Source organism: Macrobrachium nipponense, chromosome 40 (genome assembly GCF_015104395.2).
Source record: "Macrobrachium nipponense isolate FS-2020 chromosome 40, ASM1510439v2, whole genome shotgun sequence".
Lineage (NCBI taxonomy): Eukaryota > Metazoa > Arthropoda > Malacostraca > Decapoda > Palaemonidae > Macrobrachium > Macrobrachium nipponense.
The window spans coordinates 35718023-35735533 of NC_061101.1; the positions used below are offsets into that span (position 1 = coordinate 35718023).

At 41.4% G+C, this 17511-nt stretch overlaps 1 protein-coding gene across 8 annotated transcripts in view; it reads right to left on the reverse strand.

The window, feature by feature from the left end:
• The window catches only part of LOC135212082 (uncharacterized), a gene marked incomplete in the record, with an annotated part of 211604 nt that overhangs the window by 150429 nt on the left and 43664 nt on the right, over window positions 1–17511 (reverse strand). For 4 of the 8 annotated variants that reach the window (XM_064245449.1, XM_064245443.1, XM_064245441.1 and 1 more), the window contains 2 exon segments: window positions 5455–5781; window positions 16158–16256. In XM_064245449.1, the coding sequence (XP_064101519.1) occupies window positions 5455–5781; window positions 16158–16256 (426 nt within the window). 8 annotated transcript variants of the gene reach the window in all.

Here is a 17511-nt window from a genome sequence, read left to right on the forward strand (position 1 = left end):
TTGCCTTGTTGAGTGTAGCCTAGGTCATTGCCCACTTTAGGATGTCAGTTGGCCTACCGTCTTCTGCCCCTTTAGTGGTAGGCTAGTTTACGGCTCCCGAGAGGTGGTTGGTCACCAATCGGTTGCTATGACCAGGCGATCACAACTGGTCCACTCTCCTCCAGACACTCCCCCCCCCACCCCTGTCACGGACTCATTCCGGTGCTGCCTAGTTAGCTCGCTACCCCAGTAATCCTACCTATGAACGACAGCTAGAGCGTAAAGCTTAATCCAGGGGATTAGTTGGAAGGGATTGGTTGATTAGTAGATTATGTAATCTCTATTGGTATGTCTCCGGGTCTTTTGTGTCCTCCTGGCGAGGTGGGGTCTACCATCACACCCGCCAGTAGGCTATATGCTGGATGGTACATATCACTGTTCCGCCGCTCTGTTTTCCGTACTCATATATGTTATCGCTGCTTCCCCACTCCAGTGGGGCAGAACTGGGCTTAGAGTTGCATTTCTAATTGACTTGGAACTGCTTCTCTTCTCCGGTGCGATCAGACTCAGGCCTAGGTTTTACCTATTTTCCCTGTTCTGCTCGTATCAGCCCAACCCCGCCAGTTTTAACTATTGTGATAACAAGATTATGGATTCCAGAGTAGGCGGAGGCATTCAGAGATTAATGTTAAGAAATTGTTTTATTCAGTCTCTGTTGGTATGTCTCCGGGCCTGTATTATTCCGGCGAAGTGTGGTCTACCATCACGAGCGCCAAAAGGTATACACCAGAGTTTTACATACCGTTGTTCCCGCCGCTCTGTTTTTCCATCTTCTATGCTGTCGCTGCTCCCCACTCCAGTGGGGGCGGAACTGGGCTCAGAGAATGCGCCTACAATTAGTTAGGTATTGCTACTCTACTCCGGTGCAATCAGAGACCGGTGCAATCAGACTCAGGCTTAGGTCTTGCCTCATTCCCCTGTTCTGCTTGTATCAGGCCCTCTATGCTAGTTGTAGCTTTGACGATCCCTAATATGGATTCCGGAGCAGGCGGAGATATCCAGAGCTTTATTAACCCTTTAACGCAGATTAGACGTATTATACGTCGACATAAATTGTCTGTCGGGTGGCGATTGGACATATGGTACGTCGATGAAAAAAAAGTTTTTAAAAATTCGTGGATAAATACTTATAGGCCTACCAGGCGAAAACTTTTGAATCACGCACCTTGGGGGATGCTGGGAGCTCACGGATCACGGCGTTGTTTTGTTTAAAATCGTTATGCAGGCGCGCAAGCGCGAATTTCTTTCTTATCGCACTAAAAAGTATCAGTGACACATCTCAGAAATTATTTCGTCACTTTGACATAACTTTTGCATCATTTTAACCCTCTTACACTGATTCGACATATCAAACGTTGAGATAAATTGTCTCCCGGGTGCCGATTGGACGTATTAAACGTCGACATAAAAAAGTTTATTAAAAATTCGCGGAAAAATACTTATAGGCCTACCAGCTGAAAACTTTTGAATCACGAGCCTTGGGGGATGCTGGGAGCTCACGGATCAAGGCGTTGTTTTATTTACAATCTTTACGCAGGCACGCAAGCACGAATTTCTTTCTTATCACACTAAAAAGTATCAGTGACATATCTCAAAAATTATTTAGTCATTTTGACATAATTTTTGCACCATTTTAAATTAGCCATTACATGCAGTATTATATATGAAAATGTGCGCAATTTCATGTAGAATACAACAATAAAATACTCATGATTGTAGCTTTTATCAGTTTTAAAATATTTTCATATAAATAACGATAAGTGCCAAAATTTCAACCTTCGGTCAACTTTGACTCTACAGAAATGGTCGAAAAATGCAATTGTAAGCTAAAACTCTTATATTCTAGTAATATTCAATCATTTACCTTCATTTTGCAACAAATTGAAAGTCTCTAGCAAAATATTTCGATTTATGGTGAATTTATGGAGAGAAAAAAAAAAAAAAAAAAAAAAAAAAAAAAAAAAAAAAAAAAAAAAAAAAAAAAAAAAAAAAAAAATTTCCTTGCAGCAGCGCGGTAACTCTTCAGAAAAAAAATCAAATTTTTTCATGCGATTGTCATAATGTTTACACCATTTTAAATTAGCCGATACATAAAGTTTTATATATGAAAATGTGTGCAATTTTCTGTAGAATATAACAAAAAATTATTGAAAGTTGTAGCTTTTCTCATTTTCGAAATATTTACATATAAATCACGATAAAAAAAAACCATGTTCGGTCAACTTTGACTCTACCGAAATAGTCGAAAAACGCAATTGTAAGCTAAAAATCTTACAGTCTAGTAATATTCAGTCATTTATCTTCATTTTGAAACAAATTCAAAGTCTCTAGCTCAATATTTAGATTTATGGTGAATTTTAAAAGAAAAACTTTCCTTCCCCTACGCGCGGATTCTCCGCCGCAAATCTCCTTAATGCGTACGTCGCATTATCGTTATATTTGCTCCGTTTCATATTAGGCATTTCATAGAGTTTTATATATGAAAATGTGTGCAATTTCATGTAGAATACAACAATAAATAATTGAAGGTTGTAGCTTTTCTCATTTTTGAAATATTTGCATATAAATAAAATATATATAAAAAAATTTGACATTTGGTCAAATTTAACTTGTCCGAAATGGTAGAAAACTGCAATTGTAAGCTAAAACTCTTACAGTATATTAATATTCAATCATTTATCTTCATTTTGAAACAAATTGGAAGTCTCTAGAACAATATTTAGATTTATGTTGAATTTTTGAAAAAACATTTTTTTACGTCCGCGCGTTACAAATTCATGCATTATTTTGTGATAGTATTTCTCTGTGTTGCTTTGATCGTTTTACAATGTGTTATATACCAAAATGATTGCAATTTAGTGTACAATACAACACAAAAATTAACTCTTAAGCTTTAACCGTTTTGCTCACAGAGCGATTTGAATACAATTATATATGAAATTTTGTTTTTGCGCTATCATATATTGCATTATTTATATATGCTAATGATATTTTTTTCATTTCTGATGGTTGCATACTAAACTTCAGGCAATGACAAAAAAAGAGCCAAAAATTAACACAATCTTGAAAACTAAGCTCGCTGTGATTTTTTGAAAAAAATATTTTTTCCGCTTCGGCGCTCACTTCGAGACCCCCTCGGCATACAGGAGACGATTTTTATTATACCCCTTCGGCGTTAAAGGGTTAATATACAAATATCAAACCCTCTATTCAGTAGCATATGCTCCGCTCCTTGGCAAGGAGGAGTTGGGAGTGGTAACAAACCCTGGTGTGTTGGTTTGCTATTGGACAGTCAAAGTTTCTCTTTGGCTCCCTATACAATGATTCTCCCATATCATTGTATGTCACTCAGCGTCTGAGTGGTTAGATATTAATTTATCTAGCTTCTCATGGGCTTCAGTTCCTCTCAAGAAGTTATTTCTTCTGGAGCTGGACTGGTGGGTAGGCCCCCAGCCAGTTTAGGATGTCTTGTATCTCCCTCCAAGTATGAGTCTAGCCTATTGTTAAGACCGAAGGTTTGTTTGCGTATGAACAAATGACAAATTTTCTAAGACATTTTGTATTTTTCATAGCTACAAACCTGAGGTCTTAACATTACATTGCAAACCTCTAGCCTCCCATCTGTCTGTTAAGACATCCTGAGTTGGGAAAAACTGACACGGTGGCATAGGTGCGTGGTTCTTGACCACTCTTCAACCGATATATGCACGTGTTGCCAGATCTCACAAGATTCCTTGCTTTCATCTGCGTTTTAACCGGATCCAGCTAGGCGCTAGAAATTATCCTATTGTTAAGACCTCTGGTTTGTAGGTATGAAAAATACAAATTGTCTTGGAAAATTTGTCATTTTAATTCCACCAGAAACTCAAGTCCAGAGCTGTCAAATATGTCAAGTAATGTGACAGAGGGGAAGTGTTGCCAATTAGCAGTTAATGATTTTGAAATAATATTCTCTCTCTCTCTCTCTCTCTCTCTCTCTCTCTCTCTCCTCTCTCCATGTCAATATTTCAAATATTTTTGTAAGTTTTTAAAAGCAGTGTTACCTGTTTTATAAAAGCAGTGTTATCTGTTTAAGAATAACAACAAAAACAACTTGTGATATTTCATTATATATTACAAAGCCCTTCAAAATATGGTAATGTGTAATGGAAGTGGTTTGGCCTCACATTTCAGCTACATAGGAGTGTTTAGTTGTATAGCTTATAAGTGATACCAACAAGTCAGGTGTACCCGCTAATTTGGACTATGTGAACTAAAACTTATTGTTAAGACCCCTGGTTTGTACGTATGAAAAATACAAATTATCTTGGGAAATTTGTCATTTTAATTTCACCAGAAACTCAAAGTCCAGAGCTGTCAAATATGTCAAGTAATGTGACAGAGGGGAATTGTTGCCAATTAGCAGTTAATGATTTTGAAATAATACACTCTCTCTCTCTCTCTCTCTCTCTCTCTCTCTCTCTGTCGATATTACAAATATTTTTGTAAGTTTTTAAAAGCAGTGTTATCTGTTCAAGAGTAACAACAAAAACAACTTGTGATATTTCATTATATATTACAAAGCCCTTCAAAATATGGTAATGTGTAATGAAAGTGGTTTGGCCTCAATTTCAGCTACATAGAAGTGTTTAGTTGTATAGCTTCTAAGTGATACCAACAAGTCAGGTGTACCCGCCAATTTGGACTATGTGGACTAAAACTTGGTAACTAAGAAGCTAAATCAGAAATATCATGTTCTTTATACATTTGCAGAAGAAATGATGCTGTTCTTTTTGAGATTATCTTATTTATCACACATAGGCCTAAACTTGAATTAAACTTCAGAATTTTAGGGTTCAACTTATAGAACAGATAGATCACTTATACACCAGCACATATGGTTTTTATATCATCATCATATAGTAGCTAAACCAGATGAATCATTCTCAAACTCATATATATATAGTTGGTTCAGAGGCTTTAGTCTCAGATAAAAAGTAAAACTTAGACAAAATTGTTAAAGAAGTTGGACAGTAATGTGAATAATCAAATGGAATGGTTGAAAAATATGACTATATATATATATACATATATATATATATATATATATATATATATCTATATATATATATATTATATAATGCTGGTAAGAATGAGCATCAAAATTCTTTTTTACAAACTGAGGCAAAAGTCTGTTATACCATACCTATAGGAAAAATAAATAAGAATTTTTATATAATTCCTGTACCTGACAACTTAACTACTATAGTTTATAAAAGATTGTGTCTAAACCTATTTTACACAGAAATTTGCAATCCCATTGAAGCACACTGACCAAGAGGAAATATAAAAACTAAATTTTAATTAAAACCCTATAATGAATGCCAAATGAATTGCAAAACTTTAATCAACTACAAAAAGGAAGATTGAAATTACCTTCATATGTAGTTACAACTTCTAGTTCCCCATCACGAACTCCTTGAACAACTCTCTTAACCTGAACAGTAAAAAGCTTTTTGGGATCTTGCAAATCATCTGCAGAGGTTGGGCCATTTATGTCAGCTTCCATATCTGGCACCTCGGAATTCCTTTTATTCAACTCACCAGACTTTCCATCAAGTGTCAATTTTTCTTTTTGTGAAGATTCCTCACGGTCACCTTCACTTCCCACTCGCTCATATTTTCCTTTAAATCTAGTTCCGAATTTTCTCCTTTTTTTTGTGGCAGGTGATGGGGGCATGGCTTTTTCGAGCTCACTTTTTTCTTAAAAAGAAAATGTGAAACTTAGCACAGTATAACATAGCTGCAGATTACACAGACTATATGCTATAAAATAGCTCCAGATTACAAAAAACTACTATGTGTTTTGTAAAAATATCAGTAGGTTATTTAAAAGCAATCTGTTATATAATACAAAAACCATAGTAATCTCTAATTCAGATTTCATACTTCACTTAGGAAAACCAAACCTTAAAGGATTGTTCAACTTAAATATGAGTAAATAAATTCTGATCTAAAAATCTTTGCTTATTTTATAACACAAAGTCAACACAGGCAGTCCCCAGTTAATGGTGATCCGGTTTTGTGGGACTTGTCTAGTGCCATAAAATTGGCTGTTATGGCGCCATAACAAGCCAAGTTTCAGTTATTGACACTATAAGGTGCCGATAATAGAGTTATGGCGCCATAACATACCTAACAGAGGCGCCATTAACCAGTTATTGGTGCCATTAGCCGAAACTTGTCGCCATAAGCGCCATAAATCACTGAGTTTTGGTTAATGGTGGTTTTCGCTTATCAGCACCCTGCCTAAAATGGAACCCCTGCCAATAACCGGGGACTGCCTGTAGATCGCATTATTAGAAGATACCTATTATAAAAACTTATTTAAAATATTCAATTTTTCAATACAAACACATTATTGTAAAGGTATTTCCCCATTTACGATGGAGTTCAGTTACAAATACCACATTGTTTCTTGAAAAAACATAACTTGAAATTAGCCTAGCCTACACTAGGATATACAGTACAATCTAGTATACACATACAGTAGCCTAGCCACCACTATACACACAGCCTACCATGGTTTTGTGACCACTGATGTATTTCTATGTAGCAACTTCCTTTAAGCTATGTGTGAACTACAGACCTAGGCTAGCCCCATTCATAGTATCCATATGCGGTAATGGTAATAAAATGGTAACTTGTCGAAAATTGCATTTTTCCTAACTATACAAACCTGAGGTCCTTTTACAATAGGAAGGTAACTAGCGGCAGCTGGAACGGTCGTAAGCTTCGAACAAGGGAGTTCGGTAGTTAACTGCTTGTCCGACAGTGCGTGCCCAGCGCGACTGGGAGGTGAAGAATCACTTTTGCTTTAGGCCCAGGAAAAAACGCAGAGTGAGGGGTGGCATGAGGTGGGACTATATGTAAAGGACCTCAGGTTTGTATAGTTAGGAAAAATGCAATTTTCGACAAATTGCCATTTGTTCCGATACGTAATACAAACCATCAGACCTTTTACAATAGGAAGACTCATTTCTTGGTGGGAGGAATCTGAGTCTTTTGAGAACAAACTGGTGTTCGCCCAACCTTGGATTGCCTCCCTGGTCGTAAGAGTGAGGGAGGTATCCTACCCTCTGCCCAATTGATCGGGGTATGTACCGCAGGATCAATGGTCAGACCTATGGACCAAGTAATAAGAGGGAGGCAAGCATACCTCTTAAAACTAGCAAGCAAGAACTTGTTCCTATTGCAAGAGGCAATATGAAGTCATGGGTTGTCTCTTGTTGGCTTCCACTTCCCCACCCTTGTTGGGGGAAGTGGTGGATAATCGCTCCTATCCCTACTGAAACGGATAGGATGGGGCTCGGTCGAGTAGCTTACCAGCATCGCCTCCTAATCCAGTGTAGTGACTACCGCGTCCCTCTGCCCACAGGTAGAGGGAGAGAAAAAGATGGGGAAGAGATGGCCAGTCACCTTCTCAATCCCCTATCCCTTCATGCAGTCACACCAGGAAGCGATGCTGTTCGGTCCGCTCGGGTGCTGGGTAAGCTACACAACGTGTTGAGCAGCCACCACGGGTCCTAAGGAACGAGAGTCCAAGGACCTGTGGGCTATATCCTGAAGGTAGAAGGAGGTGCATGTGGTCTGGTTCAACCAGACCCCTGCCTTCAGTACTTGCGCCATGGAGAAGTTCTTGCGGAATGCGAAGGAAGGACCAATATCTCCGACTTTGTGGCTCTCGGACGAAGGGTACGGATGTCGTCGCTACCATCAGCTTCGTACGCCCTCCTGATCACCTGACGCAGCCAGAAAGAGTGTTCCTGTAACTTCTTCTTGGTCATCCCGGTGCTAACGAAGAGGTTTCAACACTCAGAACTGAGGTGTCAAGTTTTCTTCAGATAGCGCCATCACGCCCTCACAGGACAAAGCAGCATCTCCTTCGCATTGAAGGCGGTGAAGTACATTAGGGAGAGGATCGTGAAGGACTCGAACCGATCGGCAGGGACCGAAGGATTCCGAGTCTTCGCTACGAAGTTCGGTACGAAATAGAGCGTCACAGACCCCCATCCCCTGGATGCTTGTTTCGCAGGAAAAGCCATGCAGTTCCCTCAGAGGAAAAGAAGGGAATAGTCGCTATGACCTATCCCTCTTCTCGACATAATCTTCGGTGATGTCCAGTACCCATACTGGTCTATCCGTCTGCAGCAAAGTGTCTCGCATTCTCGAATCCCATTGCAGCGAAGCCTCTCGTGGTGTATTCCCCTGCGGAGAAGTCTCTCTGTCTCCGTAGTGGATAGGACACTGACACTCCATGGTGGGTGTCGATGGTATGGATACTGGGACAAGCTAGTAGGACGAAGTAATGATTGATCTGGAACAACCGAACTAAGTCCACAGCGTAGCTCACAACTGACTTGGGCGCTTTGACAGCTGCCTACTGACTGCATTCGGTTGTGTGAGGCAAGCTGTCCAAGCATCCGAGCAAGTCACGTGACCTTCGCCTATAAAGGGGTATGCCGAGAGACCATACAAATCGTCTATTTGTTTGCCACCAATGCAAGACGGCAGGTGATGATTCTCTCAAGGCATGTGCCCAACAGGCAAAAGTCAATTGCCTTCTAGAGACCGAGGTCCCTAATGGCAAGACAGAATTCTCATAGTAGTTGAATCTCAGCTAAGGAGGAACAACACTATGTGCCGTTGAAGACGAAGTGGAAGGTGAATGCCACCTACGTCTTCACAGCCGAATCGAGAGAAGTAATTCTCAAGATTCTGAACCTGTGCTTACAAAGGACTGAAAACGCTAAACCGCTATTTCATTGCTGTTCAGTGAGAAGTCGTAGTTGCAATGAAAGCAGGGCGCTTTTCAGTAATGCAAACACAGGGATGTACTGCCTGAAGAACTGCTTCTCATGGGCTGATCATCTTCTTCTTCAGGTTATCCAGGAAGGACAAGCAGTTAACTACCGAACTCCCTTGTTCGAAGCTTACGACCGTTACACCACTAGTTACCTTCCTATTGTAAAAGGACCGATGGTTTGTATTACGTATCGGAACAAACTGTTATTTTGCTAACTACAGAATCCATATACATCCAGTCCAGTGTTCCCCCTGTAATCGCGGGGGATGCATACCAGACCGCCATCCCCCACCCCCCCACCAATAGCTAGAATCCACAAATAGTTGAAACTCCTATGAAAACGCTTAAAACCAGAAAAACCAACTAAAAATGTTTATGACTTTTTATTCATAGTTTTAACACAAAAAGTGCATTTTATGATGAAATTGATAAAAGAAAAAAAAAAAACAGTAATTTGTGGATATTTTCCCATAGACAAATACCGCAAATATGCAAATTTCCTGTGAATAAGGGGTAGATATGTTCCAGAGAGAAATCCGTGAATACGAGTCTGTTTATCTGGAGTGCACGAATACAGGGGGTCTACTGTAGTATACTGTTTATTATACTGATATATTATCATTGCAATATGTATAAAATACAATTGTCCCACCTGTGGCAAAAAATGATTTGCTGATTCAGCCTTCTACTGAAAGAATTGGGAAAATAACTTTTTTAGTTGCTAAAAGAAACTAATATATTAAATGGATATAAGGTAAACTAACATACAGGCAGTCCCCAGTTATGGGCGGCGTCCCTGGAGGTATGCCGATAAGTAAAAATCGCCATTCACCGAAACTCATGTGATTTATAGTGCCGGTTATTGGCGGCATAAGCATCCTTATGGCACAGATAACCAGAACTCGTCTTGTTACGGCATCATAAATCGCCGATTTTATGCCGCTGGATCGCTGAAAACCAAGTCCACCAACAACCAGGGACTGCCTGTATTTTATGTTATAAGTAAAATCAGTAAAATCCTTCAATCACCCATGTAAACACTCTCTCTCTCCTCTCTCTCTCTCTCTCTCTCTCTCTCTCTCTCTCTCTCAGTACTGTACATACACATCCTTTACTGAAATATGAGTTACTGTATCATAAACATACAATATGAATTACCATATCATAAACCTAAAACTCCACAAGTTCACAACGCCATCATATACTGCTGCCTGTGCCTCTTGCATGCGAAATTACAATATACATATTCAATGTTGTCAGTTTTGCTTTGAACTTTTGACACCCTCGGTACTGCTAACCCCATCGCAAACTCGATTTATCGGAAAACATAACATCGTAAATGGAGAAATACCTACTTATAATTAGCCCATTCACGGTCTCCCTGTGTTCAGACACAACAATCAAACTACTGAGTTGTGCATATACTATGGGTAGGATCCCCAAGTCAATTTCAATAATTGACTAATTCTCTAGTCATCTGATTCAAGACCTGCAAGAAAAAGTGGCTGGGAAGACAGCAATTCCATTATAAGTTACAGGTTTGTAGTGAAACAAATAATATAGTTTGTAAAAACAATCAACTGTTTCACAACAGACACAATAGCTCTTGAACAGCAATTGAGGAAAAAAAAACCAGATGCTGATGAAAAGACTTCTTAACTGAGGTAGTGGGCATCCATCTGAGAAGTCATTGGGACTGACCTAAGTATGAGATGAGATCTGAACTTGAGGCACTATAACACCATCTGGTTCAGAGAATAATATAGATGGAAGAAATATACTGCCAGTTATTTCCTATTGTGATTAACGAGTTAAGGGGCTGGATAAACCAATACATCCACATAAGAGCAATTCTTTTTGGAGGTTTATTCCACAAAGCAAGCTAAAAGGGAAGATCATGAAGAAAACAATAATAACCTCTCCTGAATAAGCGACCATCTTTCAAACTATCCTAACCAGATACCACTGGAGCCACTAATTATGAACATGGCATTCTTTGATAAGACTCAAAACTGATGGCACCTTCCTAAGCAGTTTCTGACTTTCGGTGAGGCTACTGCCATGAGTAGCAAGGTAAAAAATTAGGTCTTACATTACTGGCATAGTAGCAGAAGTGACTAAGCAGATACCACACGATGGTGCAGGTATTAACACTATTGCTGGGTTTACCTTAAAAACAAATTTATTTCATTCTTGAAAACAATCATGATTTCAAGTTTGCAGTTTACTGTTTCACGTGAACGGGGAGGACCTGCCGAAACCGAACTCCTTGACAGCCTACCAGGCGATGATCTTCGAGACTGCTGCTGGCAGGGGGAGGGGGAGGAGCCAGACATCTCCAAGACGAGACTCTGACTTAGACACAGCCTGGTGCACTAACCTGTCCTTGGGGTCAGCTCGGTGCCGGTCAATCGCATCCTCCAGCTCGGGCCAAGGGAACAGAAATTGTGATTACAAAAGATCTCCATTCCTCAATGCCAACAAGGACTCAGGGTCAATTAATCTTTCCATCCTGGATAAAGCTGCGTCTCTTCCAATCAGGAGAAGGTTAGCCCATAAATTAACACTGAGGTGAGCCAGATATGAAAACACCTTGCCTTCGGACTGCAACAAACTGACAAGAGAGGAAGCATTCATCAACCCCTCTGGGGACCTGTCAGAATGACAATGACCGTAGACCAGAAGTCCAGCCAAGAAACCGTCTGCAACACGGAGGCTGCCGTAGACTTCAACACCGAGGCATCCTGTGGAGACAAGGACGGACCCACCGACCTCACCTTCTCCAAAGTCAATCCCGGCTTCAGACAAATGACATCCGGGTTAAGATGACGCGACATCAAAAAAGCAGAGTTCGTAGCATAGTACTTCCTATGCCTCATGAGAGGCAGGGGTAGCAACATGGCAGAGCCCCTAAAGCGAAACGAACCGTCCTGATCTGAAACAGAGGCATTAGCCTTATGCAAGACCGACTGGACGTGCCCCGACAAGGAAAGTTGAAATGATGACTTGGGATCCAGCAAGGTTTCCAAGCAGGAAGGAGTGTAAGACGACCGAGCCTGAGTCCTATTCTCCAAATAGTTGAATCCACAAATGAGATTGACAACTTCTGTAAAGGAGGACAAAAACTCTTGCGTCTCCCTCCTCCTGCTCCGGCAATGGAGACCAATGACAAGAAGGGTGTGCAGGCTTATCTAAAGCGCCTTCCTTATGTAAATTAGGAAGAACCAGCAGCCCAACAGCCCAAAACACCAACTAAACCTGTCTGGGCTGGATCCAAGAGCCAACTCCTGCGACGAACTAACCATAACACTAGGGACATCACTATACACTCTCCCAACTGATGACTTTCTAATATGGCCTCATAAGGGCACGGGCGTGGCAGACATACGAACGTGTGTCTGTGAGGAATCCCGAATACTTAAGATAGAATGAGAATCCCTCAGAGTCGAACTCCTGGAAGTACCAGGGAGAGGAGCAGGCAAACACTCCTGCTGCACCAACTACGCACACACATCCTTCGACCTCTTGAGAGGTGCCTAGAGATCCTTATGCGACAAATAGCCCCTGAAAGAGGAGAAGTGGGAGCACCTGCAACGTGCACAAACGAGGGAGGTTGCAACACTCGCGACTCGATGCAGAGGACAAAGCAGCCACTGCAGTTCACACAGGGGAAGATACACTAACACGAAACACCAACATTCTCAGGAACACAGGCATGCTGCTCCTCACTCGCAGACAAAGAAATGGCAAAGTCCTTAGCCTTCCAATGCTTGATACGCTGACACGACGGAGAGGGAGGAGAAGGAGAGGAAGACAGCACTGGCTCCTTGCACAATCTCTTCGCAGGAGGCGTGGCAAAGCAACACGCTTACTTCCAGTCCTCCCAGCCAACATGGCCGCCAAATTATCTTCTAAAACACAGTCCAATCTCTTAACTCTTAAACGCAGAGCCACTTTCCCAAAGTGTCTCTCATATGCCCGCGGCATTCCTGGGCCTGGGATACCGAGTTACAATAATTATCCATAAACAGGTAGTATCCCTGGTTATGGAAACGTTCCACAAGACCGAAGGCAGTGTCACGCAGGGTAGAGAAGACCCTGGAATACACTGAAAAGTCCACAACATATCCAGTGTTGGACTCCATAATAAAAAATAATTTTACAACATATTTCTTTGGCTTCTTGGGGTTGTACACTTTCATACTAAGACGTCCTTTGTAAGGCATCATCCCCTCATCCAAAGAAAGGTTCTTGGCAGGAACCACGAGAAACTGGCACCGTTCACAAATGTACTCGAACACTGGGCGGACTAAGATGAGGCGGTGGGGGTTATTCTGGGGTTGAAGGTGTTGAAATACCTGTCCAACGCCAGGAAACTATCACAGGCCATAACGCTGGGCACACTGGGCATGCTTAAAAAAAAATTCTGCCTCCAATATTGCCTGATGTTGGCAGCAGACATCATTCCAAAAAAAATGTGGAGTCCCAAAAAATGTGCTATGTCCATTCCATGAGGTTGCAGCCCCGCCAGCAATACGACAACATTGTCACGGCAGTACTGAGCGTAGTCCGTCGTCTCTGCAACCAGGTATTCCAGCAATTCCCGCGTCAGGAACAGCTGAACGAACCCCAGAGCAGTGAGAGGAACAGGTACGGTGAGTCCAGGTGCTGCCGTGAATGGGTTTATGTTAGGTGGGGTGGGGTCCTCCGACCACCCCTCATCACTTTCGGACATAAGGCCTTCACCTAGCCCCCTCCACTGGTCCATCTCCCTTGCTTTCACCCTTGCTCTCTGTTTCGTCCCCAACAACAACTCGACAACTCCTCCTCCTCCTCAGACTCTCCTTCATATGCACTAAAACCACTAAATTCAAGCTCACTTTCAGCCTGTGACTCCCATACGGACATTGGGGGCAAATATTCGTCATCACTTACATCAGGCGTGATGTCTTCGTCACTAGATGACCAACTGCCATCAAAATGAGGACTTGAGACCTGCTCTCGATCGAGCTCCAACAAGTACTCGTCAATGTCCTTTTGTTGGAGGCCTCCCAAATGTCTACGAATGCCTCTCAGGACACCCAATGATTCCTAGGGGTCGTAAAAGGCAAAGGATGTGGTCCTTGGACACTTTCGGCCACACGAGGCCGCACAACATGGAGTTGGGAAGCTGGGTCATCTTGGGTGCTTGGTCCCTCTCCAGCATCCAAATCCAAAACTCGCCTCACACGATCCCTACTGACAGGGAAAATCCGCCTTTCGCACTCCTGACGACGTTGTGACATCTCTACGAATGTCCTGTACCACCACAAATACTTTAACTCTAGCAAAACACGAATGCGGCAAGAGATCGCTCTCCGACAACACGTCACTGATGCTTGCTGGTGCGAGAACGCAATCGCGCATGCGCGGCTGGGTAACACTCGTAAACAAAACAACAGCTTGATCCATGAACTCCCAGCATCCCTCAAGGTGCGTGATTTAAAATTTTTTGCCAAGTAGGCCTATAACTATTTTTCCGCGAATATTTAAAAAAACTTTTTGTAGTCAATGGATCGTACGTCAATCAAGCACCCGACAGACAATTTTAGTCGACGTATAATACGTCCAATCGGCGTTTAAGGGTTAAGAACCGCCTGGCATAGAGCCTCAGATGGATCAGCAAGAGAAGGGGTCCAATGACATGGGAAAGCAAGGCAGCGCAGCGGGGACGACTGGGAGTGACATCATAAGCAATGTCATGGCTTCCCCTCAATCTGAACGGGAAGCATCTAGATGCCACTGGCAGAGGGATACAAAATGTCTGACTGCGTGACGTCACAAGCGGGGCTGACGCCACGGCTTCCCTCTGACTTGAAGCAGCAGCAATCGTCACTGGCAGAGCAATACAAAATGGCTGACCTCTGCTACCCATGAGGAGGAGGGTAGCAAGCATCCATGAAATGCGAGAACCCTGTCAACCAAGCGTACCCCAAAGAGGCGCCATTTTTTATGCCCCCAACTCTGAAAGAAAAGAAATTGATGAAAAAGCCTCCTCCCTCTCGGGATTCAAATTAACTCCCGAGGAAGAAGGGGCGACATTACATAAATCAGCCTGAGGGCCTCCTGATACTTCCAACAACGAATCGATGGAAGAAAAGAAAGGGGACAAAGGCACAACACTAGCATGGGGTGTGACAGCAGCAGGAGACGATGCATCGGGAAGAGGTGAAGAAAAACCCTCCCACAAAGGTAGAGTAGAAACCCTACGATGCTCCCTCTTACTATAAAATAACTTCCATTGCTCTCTAGGCCACGGATGATATTCCATGCAGAGATTCGTTATTGTACAGACGTTAGAGCGACACCTACTGGAAGTGACGTGTGGGTCGGTCGCAGCTGAAGCCAAAAAACGAGAACACGGAAAACCTGGAGTTCCGGGGCACACACGTTGAAGGCTGAGATGGAGCAAAAGAAGCCATAATAAGAGCACACACACACTAAAACACAAGCGAAATGGGCAACGAACCGGGTAAAGGCCGAGAGAGGTCAACCACAACTCTCGTCCATGCGGTTAAGAAAAGACTGACGCGGTGGCGTGGGTGCGTGGTCCTAGACCACTCTTCATCCAATATACGCACTCGTTGCCAGATCTCACAAGATTCCTTGCTTTCATCTGCAATTTAACCGGATCCAGCTAGGCGCTAGAAGTTATCCTATTGTTAAGGTTTGTTCACATATGAACAAATATAATTAATATAATGCAATGAGCACTTAGTTGAAGACAATTATCATAATTATAATGCCGTCATTAATTGTTAAAATTATCAAAATACGTGAAAGAACCATTCATTAGCTAATTTAAAGTAATTACTATGTAGCATAAACTATAGCTGTAATTTTTATTATTACTTTAAATAACTTCTACAATTTATTTTTTCACATTTTTCTCAGATCAGCTCTTAAAACCGTTGGCTTACAACACTAGCATCAAAACCAACACAAATTTCATCATTTTTTTTTATTAGGCCAATCATTTCTATCTTTTATGAAAATAGTTTATTACTTCCTAACATTTCTAGGCAAAATAAATGCAAAACCTTTGCAGTAAATGCAAAAATCCATCTCCCATTAATGATGGCATGTCTAACAATGAAAATAAAAATGAAATAAAATCATTTATATAAAACAGATCTAAACAATTTCATATTTCTCAGATCTTCTCTCTCCAACAAAAAAAAAAAATAAATAATAAAAGTCAAGCTACGTAATGGTAAGAATGCATTCTCTTTACCTTTCAACTTCAGTATTCTTGCACTAGTCCTCCTTTCAGGTACAGGGTCACTTGCATCTTCTGAACTTTTGCCTGGTTCATGGTCACTGCCAGATGAATCTGAAAAATCAGTGCATATAAGATTAATAATAATAATATTAATAATTTTCATTTTCAGCTCAAGGCTATATACATAGAATATACAAAGAATAGACAATAACATACAGTCTAGAAACATAAGATAACACAAAAACAAAGATTAATCTGCAATATCCATAGTATAAAAGATGGTAATCAAAATAATGGTCATGGCCGTACTAAGATTGAGAATAGTTAAAAAATTTAATGTAAAAACTATATTGATTATAATCCCAGTAATAATGAATAAATGAAAATAACAGTAATGACAATAATCATAGCAATACAATAATAATGACAGATTCTGCAGATAACATTTTGCAAAAACAGAGATTGAGTCATTTAGGAAACAAATGCCTCATTTTCCCATCTTCCCTATAGTTTAGATCTTCTTCTTGCCTCACTACTTAGGATACTTTGTATGAGTGAATTGCTGCTGTTTTGCAGTCGGGTGATCAAACTGGACATTGTTCGCCTTAAAATGATTTTTAAATTGTCCATGTGGTTTTCTGTGAACATCTGTGTGGCAGAGTGGTAGCGAGGAGTGTTTGTGAGGCATCTCAAAGTGTCATTATGAACAACAGTGATACGTCTCATAGTCTCCCTGGTGTAGTTCCTCCCCAGGGAGCACCCATATACGTATGCTGTAGCAATACGAGAGGAAGAGCAGCAGTGTCAAGTCTCGGTGACAGAAGGCAAACCTCCATGCAATCATGTTGCCAGTTGCACATAGGTTATGATGCCTCTGTTCTATGTCTGCCATATCTTTGTTTATAGTTGTTTCATTGACAGTGCATCCAATTGTGAGTGAGTTTCAGTTTGACATTCAAGGCATCTGTGTACATATTAAACAGGTATGGAGAGAGATGCCCCCTTGCTGAAGCCCGTTTATGGAGCTGAAGGCGTGCGACAATATGTTACCCCATTTGACACAGAATTGCTTTGTGGAGAACCGGCAATATAAAATTCCAATTAAATATAGGGGTGTGCCAGGAGAGGCTGATGATAGGTAAATAGTTCAGCAATTCTTTCAGTATGTAGATGCAGGTGTCAGTTGAGTGGTTTGCTTTAAATCCGAACTGGTTGTCAGTGGCGTGTAGAATGGGGAGAAGTCTCACTAGAATAACCGACTAAAGTTATCTTTGACGCGATCGTTGTAATTGCAATCGGCCACTAATTGCCAGGGTCAGCTGCATCTTTTAGCTTTAGCTTGTTTTTGATTAATGGTATCAAGTGA